Source organism: Octopus bimaculoides, chromosome 13, assembly GCF_001194135.2.
Source record: "Octopus bimaculoides isolate UCB-OBI-ISO-001 chromosome 13, ASM119413v2, whole genome shotgun sequence".
Lineage (NCBI taxonomy): Eukaryota > Metazoa > Mollusca > Cephalopoda > Octopoda > Octopodidae > Octopus > Octopus bimaculoides.
The window spans coordinates 59,468,143-59,479,925 of NC_068993.1; the positions used below are offsets into that span (position 1 = coordinate 59,468,143).

The 11,783-nt window shown below is 34.7% G+C and overlaps 2 protein-coding genes across 3 annotated transcripts in view; one reads left to right on the forward strand and one right to left on the reverse strand.

Annotated features, from left to right (window-relative positions):
* The window catches only part of LOC106867223 (zinc finger protein 271), a 3,408-nt gene extending 2,338 nt beyond the window's left edge, over positions 1-1,070 (reverse strand). Inside the window, exon 1 of one of the 2 annotated variants that reach the window (XM_014912033.2) lies at positions 840-1,070. The gene's annotated coding sequence lies outside the window, so the exon portion shown is untranslated. Of the gene's footprint in view, positions 1-197; positions 277-839 lie in introns of those variants that run through there. The other variant, XM_052972514.1, reaches the window with a different exon arrangement.
* A 1,558-nt stretch (positions 1,071-2,628) lies between these two features.
* LOC106867227 (zinc finger protein 845) overlaps positions 2,629-11,783 on the forward strand; it is a 16,648-nt gene continuing 7,493 nt past the window's right edge. The window contains exons 1-3 of the mRNA XM_052972268.1: positions 2,629-2,953; positions 3,988-4,169; positions 9,922-11,238. Coding sequence (XP_052828228.1) covers positions 10,300-11,238 — 939 coding nt within the window. The 5' untranslated portion in view covers positions 2,629-2,953; positions 3,988-4,169; positions 9,922-10,299. The remainder of the gene's footprint in view (positions 2,954-3,987; positions 4,170-9,921; positions 11,239-11,783) is intronic.

The following is an 11,783-nucleotide window of genomic DNA, read 5'->3' on the forward strand; positions in this document are numbered from 1 at the left end:
GGGGGGGGAATTAGCAAAAGCGGTTCATCCGATCTTTGGTTTTAGGTACTAAAAATGCAACAAAGTAACTTCGAGAAGCTTATGAATAAAATAATGATCAGATTGCAAAACTTCTATAAACACGTTACAAATTGGTTGTATTGTAAACAGTCTTAATTAGCAATATATATAATAAATAGATCAATAAATAATCCGACCTCAAAAACAACAGCAATAATAATATAAACAACACTTGTGTTTATAGTCCCGAGAAGATGACAAGCAAAACCGACTACGACGGAGTTCGAACTCAGAACATAAAGAGCAAAAAAGAAAACACCGCTAAGCGTCAATTCCTGTCGAGAAACATTTTTAGAAATTTATTAAAAATGCATTTGTAAACATTTAACCGAAAAACATTAAATTAATATACTTCTAGTTAATTACAGTTAATTAGTAACTTCCAAGCATTTTTACATTCGTTTCGCTTAATCAGAAAACCAATCCTATTTTTACATTTTCTCTCATATGGCTTAGTTTCAGTTTTACCCCTATGAATTTATAGGACTAAAACCTGAAGATCGTCGCGAATTGCAACTATTTAGCATTGCAGGATTGTACAAAATGTTGAAAATAGAAGTAAAGAAAAATTCCATTTTATTAATGACGACTATTCCGAAAGTCCTCGCCTCCCCATTTTTTTTTCTTTTCTAGAATTACTTTTCATACAAAGGAAATCACGATTCTGAGAGAAATTTTAGCGTACTGTCGTAGTATACCAAAATTCTTTACCGTTTTCCTTCTCCATGAGGAAATAACAATTATTCCGAAACTATTTTATATCCACTACCGATACTCACTTCTTTTATCTTTGTATTTTCTTTGAGAAATTCTTTTAACATGAGAGAAAGTTCTTCGCCGGAAATTCTTATGGTAGATGCTGGGCGGAAGTATAAAAATCTTGGAAAACATTATCATAAATCTAAAAGGAAATATGTATACACTTAGAGATTCGTAATTACACGTAGTTTCGTAGTTATTATGTTAACAATTAGTATTATTTAGCCAGGTCTACTCAGTTATGGCTTTTCTGGGAAGAAACAACTACGTAGGAGCAATGGAACCTCTACGTACTTGTACGATCTGCTAGAAATAGCAGTCAAATTTCCCCCAGATTATACCGTTCAGTCTTGAGATTTGTATTCCTGGATTTACAATAAGAGAAGAAATGGGTATAGGGTTATTCTAGTGAAATTCAACAAGGACCTAAAGATCAATTCTTTTAACTCAGGCAATGAAGAAAAAACGCCAACCAAAATTTGCGAAAATCCACATCTTGGTGTCTATTTTAAAAGAAATTTTAAGTTTAGGCAGCGATTATTTAATAGCAACAGTTGGTGATCATTCTATCTTCTCTAATCTTACAGTAAGGTTTGAAATCTTAGCAGAACACATGAATTCACTTAGTGAAATGCTTGTTTTCTTGTGCAATAGTGGGACTAAAAATAGGATAGTGAAAAATTAGGTGTTTTTTTTCCAATTTTTCAACAAGAATAACTTCTTATCACTAAGTTGAAACTATATAGATCTATATATATATATCCTGAAAATACACCCGATAGTGAGTTTAGAAATGTAAAATACCAATTTTCATCTCCAGAAAATGGCTGAAAACAGAAATTCCCATTTTGGGGGTGGTTTAGAGCCACAGATATCAATGTGCAAACCTGAAAATCCTTCCACATTAATCTCTTGTCTATACAATAACAAAGTGATTAGCAAATGGAGCTTCATACTTTATCATCATCATCATTTTCTAACATCTGCCTTCCATGCTAGCATGGGTGGGATGGTTTCACAAGAGCTGGCCAAGTAGAAGCCTGCACCAGACTTCTGTGACTGTTTTGGCAGGATTTTTACAGCTGGATGCCTTTCCTAACACCAACCACTCAGCAGAGTGGACTTAGTGGGCTTTTTATGTGGTACAAGCACAGGCGAGGTCAGTTTTGGCAAGGTTTTTACAGCTGGATGCCTTTTCAAATGCCAACCACTTTACAGTGTGGACTGGGTGCTTTTAAGTGGCACCTGCTCTGACAGGGTCACCAAGTAACTTGCAAGACAAAAAAATAATAACTTTCAAGAGGGGAGGGGCATTCTAGGAGGTGATTTTTGTGTCGCATGATGAAAGGTTATAGTGAGACAGAGAGACAGAAACAAGTGTCTTGCTGTAGAGGAAGTACAAGGTTACCCGGCCGGATAGAGAGAAAGGTGGGTGGGGGGTATGAAGAATGAAGACAGAACCAGGTGTGATTATACCTTTATAGATTCTAATCGATGCTACAACGTTATTGACTAAGCCCTTCTCCAAAAATATTTCAGAACTCTGTTCAAATTAGAAATATTTACAAGAACACCATTAATTCTCCAGCACCTGTGGTTCCAACGCTATTCTAGATCACTGATTTTCCCATACCAGTGATAGTCCCTATGGTCAAGACACTTCTAATGAAACATTAAATTTATATAACTAATGAAATACAGGTGTCTGTACAACAGTGTAAATTAGCGTAGACAATCAGGTGTCTCGAACCATCAGAGTCCGAAAAGCCAGTATTTATCAGCCCTAGGTTAGCCGAGGGAAATTAAGGCCACAATTTATTGGAAGTTGTGTAAGCACGTTGACCGTTTCATTATTCCTTCATTGTTGTTTAGCCCAAGAACACATCCTGGCCATACTGCATTAAAATATTATTTATTTATTACTTTTTATCTGTTATACAGCGCTTGCCAAAATCAGCTGAATGATTACGAAACTTTGGTTAACAATAAATCTCTAAATTTGTCCATCTTTATGTTTATAAATATCTTTCTTAATTTTTGTTTCTTCCGTTAAGCAATCCTCTGCAACTATTTCCGGCGAAGTTTTTCCTCTCATGTTAATCGACTTTATCAATGATATATAAAAGAAAAAGAAGTAAGTATTTATAGTGTTTAAATTTCCATTTTCTTTTATATTTTTCTTCCACTTGTACATCTCGTGCCTCTAGAACTACAGTGGGTACAATGGACAAAATTCCTACTCACCCTTTCTATACATACCAAGCACGACCATTCCCTTAATGTGAGCAATCTTTCCTATTTGCTAATACTTTAACCTTTGATAAATTCACTTCGACGTCTCTCGATTCAGGGCTTTGTTTCCATGCTGCCAATTTCTTTTCCAATTCTAGTATAGATTCAGATATAAAAAGTCTGTGATTTGTCCATACCAAACTCTGCCAGATATTTTAAGCATGTCAATATGTATTATTATTTTGTAACGATTAAAACCTTTATTACTTGAAAGATTTCCTCGTAGTCATCTCCATTCTTTCAGAAACTAGCCCTACATAGTTTCTAAACCTTAGCTTAAATCGTTAGTAATTTTGTGAGTACACATTTTTTAATCCAATCTTCCGTCCGGAACATCAACAATTTGTCCATTTCGTGGACACTCCTTGTTGCCCCTTTAATTACTGGTCGGTCATAGCTACTAGTGACCATAAATGACGGACAATCTGTATATGTTTATGTACGATATCAAATATATATATTTATTTATGAACTATAATATAAATACACGTAGACAACTAAAAGGTTTTTTTTTTCAGGAAGAGCTTACAGCTATACGTTTTTCGTGCCAGTGACATGTAAAAGACACCCAGTACATTATGTAAAGTAGTTGGTGTTAGGAAGGGCACTTAGCTGTAGAAACCAAGCCAAAAGAGACAACCGGAGCCTAGTGTAGCTCTCTGGTTTACTAACTCTGGTCAAACCTAATCCATGCCAACTCAATATGTATTCTCTACTCTGATATGTATACATGTAAAAATGTAGTGATGTGCAGAACTTCAGTTGTTTAGATAAATGTTTACTTCTACAATTTAAAGAAATGAAATAAAATTTCTGCTGTAGAATCTCTACTATGTCAGTCTTCTCCATCTCATACAGTTTCTCTTATCTTTTCAGGGTGCTAGCTCTTGCTGACATTAAAAGTTATTCACATCCTCGGTACTTATCTTTTTGAGACAATGGAAAATGTTATACAGAACGAATGTAACCAGGTTTATGTAAACCTGGTGAATTAAGGTGAAATGTATCCCCTGGATGAGATTATTAGCAACATTTGTGTATGTCGCTGTCTAGAATGAGTAGGAGATAATTTTATGTTTTAAGTGGACTTAAATATATTTATAAAGGACTTTGCTGCATTGATCACAGTTGATGGACACAGCAGAGGGAATATTTGTGAGAAATAAATTATAAAAACAGAAAATAAGAAACATTCATATATTGTAGAGAGAAGAAAAATGATGATGAAATGAGTTAAAAGATGGATTTTTTTTTTAATCCTTAAGAGATGGCAAAAAATTTAGGAAAGTCTTTATATGTATGTGATATCTGTAACAAGTCATTCACTAAACAATATCATCTTACTACTCATATACGTATTCATACAGGAGAGAGACCTTATCACTGTGATATCTGTGGGAAATCATTCAGTCAAAGTGGTGAGTTAACTATTCACAAACGTCTTCATACAGGAGAGAAGCCATATCATTGTGATATCTGTGGTCAGTCGTTCATTCGTAAAGATATTTTAACTACACACAGACGTATTCATACAGGAGAGAAACCTTATCACTGTGATATGTGCAGTAAGTCATTTGCTAAAAGTACTAACTTAACTGATCACAAACGCATTCATACTGGAGAAAAACCATATCATTGTGATTTCTGTGGTAGATCATTCAATCAAAATAATCAGCTAATTAAGCACAAACGTATTCATACTGGAGAAAAGCCCTATCACTGTGACATCTGTAACAAATCATTCTCTCGAAATGATGAGTTAACTGCACACAAACACATGCATACGGGAGAGAAACCATATCAGTGTGATAGCTGTGGTAAATCATTCCCCCGAAATGGTCAGTTAACTGCACACAAACGCATTCATACTGGAGAAAAACGATTTCCTTGTGATATCTGTGGTAAAGCTTTCAATCAAAGTAATGTTTTAAAGGGACACAAACGAACTCATTCTGGGAAAAAAGCATTGATAACACTTGATATAAGTGGTAAGTCCTTTTCTCAATAATAGGTCAACTAAGCACAAAAGTAGTGGCATCAAGAAAACTATATCACTAATAGTTGTTTAAACCATTCTCTTAGTAGACTTAACTCTTCACATCTGTATTGCATGAAAGAAACCAACTCAGTGATGTTTGTGGTATTTCTCTCATATACATGTATGTTCATACCAAAGCATGACAACCAAACAATTCTTCCTAGTATAAGAATAAGCCTGAAAGTCTTGTGGGGCTGGTTGATGACATTAACCCCAGTGTTCAACTGGTACTTATTTTATCAACCTTGAAAGGATGAGAAGCAAAGTCACTCTTGGTGAAGTTTGAACTCAGAACATGGACAAAGTGACAACTAAGTAATAATGAATTAATGAACCAAAATATTTCATATTATAATCATATATAGGGTGCGGTGAATATATTGTTGGCTAAATTACACAAAACGAACATAACACTGACATCTCATTTTAACATACCAAAATTATACAAAAATATCTTGATATACTAAAGAGTAAATTTATTCAATAAAGTCGCCTTTAGCTTCAGCCATGACCTCCAGATGACTTTGGAATCTCCTGCAACTCTTCTGGATAGTCTCCTTGTTTAAGTTGGCGAATGCTGCCATAATCCTTGCCTTCAGTTCATCTTTGGTGTTACAAGGAGTTTTGTTGGTCTCTCACTCAACTGTGCATCATAAATAATCAAGAGGGTTGCAGTCTTAGAGCCTTGACTGGGTTTTCTTCTTGTGTAGCGTAGTGTGGAGTCCTGTTGCCAGACATAAGGTTTTTCAGCACCTACCCTCTTGACCCAGAGCAGCACTACCTCCTCCAAGCACTTGATGTAAGCCTCCATGTTGAGTCTGAGGCCATGTGGGAAGACGAATGGAGGCATAATGTCATCATCACTAGTGATCACTCCAAGTACCATCATGTTGACTGGATGTGATTTTATCATTCTCAGTACATGTCTTCAGATTGACACCCAAACACTCTGAACTGTTATTATTGGAGCTTCTGAAATTTCTAGCAGAATGAATTGCATCATGGCACTATTTTTCTCACAGGCTGTGCCCAACTGACCCTACTATACTGTATAATTGACAACAGCAAACAATGTGTGAAATTAAAAATATAAAATGGTGATAATTTACCCATTCCACCCTGTACATCTTGATGGTAAATTCATATTTTATGTGTGTTATGTATATTCTTGTTTTTTATATATAATATTTATTTCATTAAGGAACTAGTTCTGTTAGTAACATTTATAGTTTTTTTGCCTGGCATGGACTTTGTGACTTTATGGTGAAACTTAATTTTCATTCTTGTCACTGTGGTCTTTACATAAAAGCAAAAATTGGTGGAGCAATTTTTTTTTATTATCGTTGTCCATGTTTTTATGTTGATTGTTAATGCTGGAATGTATTGGAGCACATTTTCTCAAACATTTTGTCATTTCAACTGTAAATCTCAAATTCCAGGGTTCGGACTGCACCAATCTTTGTGAATATTCATAACAATTTGAAATCTAAATAAAGTTGGTTTTCTCTTATATTCTTCTTCTCTTATTTTATATTTGGAACATCTAATCAAGTCTCTGCTATAAATTCTGCACATAACTTGCTAACTGGATCAATGTATGATGAAAGCTGCACATTTTCTAAACTGATTTTCACCGATTCTTTACTTTAAAGCTATTTAATTTATTGACACTATTTGATAGAAGATATGATCTGATGTGAATGAGATGTAAATAATAGGATGATATTGTAGATGAAATGGTGATGTTGGTGGCTTTGTAGTGGAAATGTGATATAGGTTGATGAGAGCCAAGTTAGAGGCTGTCTAAGGACAAGATAGTTCCCATTTTCAGATAATGTTAAAATGTGATAATCATCATTTCACATACATTTCAAACACATATTGTTATATAGAAACTTATATGCTATTCATATCAAGAACAAACAACTTAACACAGTATCTGTGTATATAAGATAGCCCTGCAATTTTTAGAAACAGAATAACTGAATTACTGGAAATCTTATTTCTTTTGGTGAATGCTGTTAGCATCGTGTGAAAAATAATTTGGATAGACAACATTTCTCATTCATCATCATCTTTACCAGTCCCACTGTGTGTCAACTTGGGCAAGTGTCTTCTACTATAGCCTTGGGCCGACCAAAGCCTTGTGAGTGGATTTGTTAGATGGAAACTGAAAGAAGCTCGTCCCATATTTATATATGTATGTGTGTGTTTGTCCACCCCCATCACTTGACAACCGATGCTGGTATGTATGTTTATGTCCCTGTAACCTAGCAGTTTGGCAAAAGAGATAGAATAAGTGCTAGGCTTACAAAGAATAAGTCCTGGATTTGATTTGCTTGATTGAAGGCAGTGCTCCAACATGGCCGCATTCAAAATGTGTTTCTTTAGTAAGCTAAAGTAATCAACAATCATTCATTATCGGATAATTTGAGATTTTTAAGTATATTATTAATTATTGAGAAAGAAATTTGTTAGCTCCAAAACCTTTCAGGTAGTTTCATCAGGGTAAACTGTTTCTATCCAATTTAGCTAATTATTTCTCAGTATTAATGAACAGCATTTTAAATTTCACACGTGTATTAAAGCTTTATTGTTTGGAAAATGGTGAATTAAAGTTATTTGGGATACTTCATTCTTAAATTTGTTCTGGCAGAAATTTGTCAGTCCATGTTGTACTTTGGGGTCTAAGCAAACATTACAAGTCAAGGTAGGGGTACTTTGTGCAGGGCGTTTGGGTATCCAGAATTCTGGAGTTACCATTAGTAAACATTGTGGCTTTCCATAGTATATATGCATGTTATACAAAATGTTGGTAATTATACTTCATAAATTTGAAGTTATAAATTCTCTTATCCAAATCAGTTTCTCATCTTAAAATTTGGGGTGGGTTGGTGATGGAGGGTGAAATTTCATTGTTTTTGCTTTTAAAAATTGCCGACTCAGAATCATGATTTTCAAATTTTAATTTTAAGTCAACACAAACATATTAGGTTATGTTTAAAAATGCGATGTTTTTTTTTTTTTATTATTTTCACATAAGTTTATATTCTTGAATATGTTTAACAAATCTTCATCTGCTGTAAGCGTTAGAGATTATCATTTTAGCGAAATCAGAAAGGGAGAAATGCGAACAACGCAAGTATAATTTGAAATTGGGGGCCAGGCTAGCCCTAGCGGTAATTTGAAATCGACTTTAGATGACCGGGTGGTAACTTGAAATGCAGAGCAAGTTGAAGTCTTTACACCGGGCTATCAATCGGAATGATTACGAAACTGTGGTTAACAATAAATATCTGAGTGTATCCAGATTCTCCTTTTCTATTTTATGTTAATTGCATTCTTTCCCTGGTTTCGCTGTTTCCCACCAAATGTCTGCTACAACAATTTCCAAAGATGTCATATTGTTAAGTCAAGTGAATTAACATTATGTAAAGAAAACATCAGTGAGTATTTATAGTATTCAAAACTACATAAAATATTTTCAAGCGGAGTTTCGGAATACCACATCGAGAAGAAAAGGGGGCAAAGAATTGGAAGGCGATTCTTTTTGGCATTCCTGTATTTCAGACTGCGGAAATTACGATTCTGGAAGAAGTTTCATTTTAATTTCAGTTTATAGATATATATATATACGTTTTCTTTTTTATTTACCCCTTCCCTCAATTTTCTTCCCCATGCAGTACTGTTAGCTATTCTGAAACTCCAGCATTCTCAATATTTCATTTCATTTTTGAAATTTTAACTCTGTAGATTTCTTTTCCATCCATAGCTACACCTCGTACACCGCACAGAAATCGCACCCACTCATTTTCTATATTCTCTGGTAATTATATCGATGGGAATAGGGTTTTCTATTTACTCATACATTAATTTTTGTTAACTTCATTCTAATGTCTGTCGATTGTTTCCATGCTTGAAAGGGAATAGAGTATCAGAATAAGCGGGTACCCCTTAGCAGCTGGCCTTAAAGTTTTTTGTTAGGGCTTAGAGAACTATAATGAACAGAAACTGAAGAGAGAGTCCTGGTGCACTCCCATCTGAATTCATAGCTATACTCTTTTGTTAAATCTTATTTTGCTGACTTTATCCCTATACATCGTTTGTGTAGCTCTCACAAGGCATTATTCATCTATTCCAAATGTCTTCGATGTTCACCAGACCACAACTATGAACCCTAGGTATAGGGACTAATTCATGGCTAGATACTTCTCAGTTTTGTCACTACAAGACAGTATTAGTACTTCGTTGATACAATTCCAAAGTGCATTGCGTTTATGTTTAGTTTCTTGCTAGAATTCTTTCTGTAATCTTCATTGCGTAATCCAACAGTTTATTAAATGAAAGATTCCCCCGTGGTCATCTTTTTCTTTCAATGTCAGGAAATGTTTCTAGTCCTATTTTGAATTGGTAGTAGTTTTATGGGTAAACATTTTTTTTTTTATCTGATCATCCATTTAGAACCCAAACTATTTCACCATTTCCTGGATAGTCCATATTACTTTTTGCTATTATTATTGCCTCTATGTCGGCCATAGCATTCAGTGGGACAACTGTAAATTATGTGATCCTATTTACAATTTTTAAACAACGATGAACATCATGACGATATGTATATCTCTGCTCTGTTATGTCTGATATAATGTTGTGATACTTTGGATAGATTCAGTTATATTCTGCACCTTATCACCATAGAAATATAAATTTTTTGTTGTTCACGCTGTACTGTTTAACTATTCTTTACATCTTATTCTGTTTCTCTATCATTTCAGGTCCTTGATGAAACTGGTATCAAAATATTATTTTACATCAGAAGCATCATCAATATTTATCAGCTTTTAAAGATAAAGGAAGATTCTATATAAGAAATATGATACTTGTATAAATCTGAGGAAGTATGGCAAATTTTTTCAGTCTCTGTCTGGAAGGTCACTGTCTGGAATGAGAAAAAAATTCTGCATTCTAAATAAATATATTTATAAATTACTTTACATCATCTTCAGATATTGGTAAAGACTGCAGTTGATGGGAATATAATTGAAGGAATACTTGTTAAAAATAATTTATAAAAAGAAAAGCAAGTGTGGAGAAATAAGAAAAATGATAATAAAATGAGTTAGAAGATTGATTTACATTTTTATCCTTCAGAAATGGCCAAAAAATTAGGAAAGTCTTCATATGAATGTGATATCTGTAAAAAGTTATTCACTACAAAAGGTCATCTTACTACTCATATACGTATACATACAGGAGAGAAACCATATCACTGTGATATCTGTGGTAGATCATTCTCTCGAACTGATGAATTAACCACTCACAAACGTGTTCATACAGGAGAGAAACCATATAAATGTGATATCTGTGGTCAATCATTTACACGTAGAGATATTTTAACCACACACAGACGTATTCACACAGGAGAGAAACCATATCAGTGTGATATGTGTAGTAAATCATTCTCCAAACGTAATAATTTAGCTGATCATAAACGCATTCATACTGGAGAAAAACCATATCAGTGTGATTTTTGTGGTAGATCATTCAATCAAAATAATCAGCTAATTAAACACAAACGTATTCATACAGGAGAAAAGCCCTATCACTGTGATGTCTGTGACAAATCATTCTCTCGAAATGATAAGCTAACTGCTCACAAACACATTCATACAGGAGAGAAACCATATCAGTGTGATACCTGTGGTAAATCATTCCCTCGAAATAGTGCCTTAACTGATCATAAACGCATTCATACTGGAGAAAAACGATTCCATTGTGGTGTTTGTGGTAAAGCATTTGTTCAAAGTAATGTTTTAAAGGGACATATTCGCATTCATACAGGAGAAAAACCGTATCCTTGTGATATCTGTGGTAAAGCATTTGCTCAGAGTACTGATGTAACTGTTCACAAACGTATTCACACTAAAGAAAAGCCATATCATTGTGATATTTGTGGTAAAGCATTCTCTCGCAGAAATTATCTAGCTAAGCACAAAAGTATTCATACAGCTTCAAGACTGCATCACTGTAATATCTGTGATAAATCATTCCCTCAGCATGATGATTTAACTAATCACACATGTATTCCTACATGAGAAACAAAAACACATCATTGATTTTTCCAGTAATCATTCTCACTAAAACGTTTCATATATTCATATGAAAGCAGACACTCCTATCATACTTGTATGCATGTTATGTACATTCTTTGGGAATATTATGTACGATTTGACTGAAGACCAGCGAACCAGATGGCTGCACCAGGCTCCAATCTGATCTGGCAGAGTTTCTACAGTTGGATGCCCTTCCTAATGCCAACCACTCCGAGAGTGTAGTGGGTGCTTTTACAGTCAGGCGGTACTGGCAACGGCCATGCTCAAAATGGTCTTTTTTACATGCCACCTGCACAGGAGTCAGTCCAGCGGCACTGGCAACAACCTCGCTCGAATGCTTTTTTACGTAGCCAGTAAGGCGACGCTGGTAACAATCACACTCAAATAGCGCTATTTACATGCCACTGGCACGGAAGCCAGACAGCTGCTCTAGCAATGATCACGTTCGGACGGTGCTGTTAGCGCTCCACTGGCACAGGTGCCAATCATCGAATTTGGTTCAATTACGATTTCGATTTCACTTG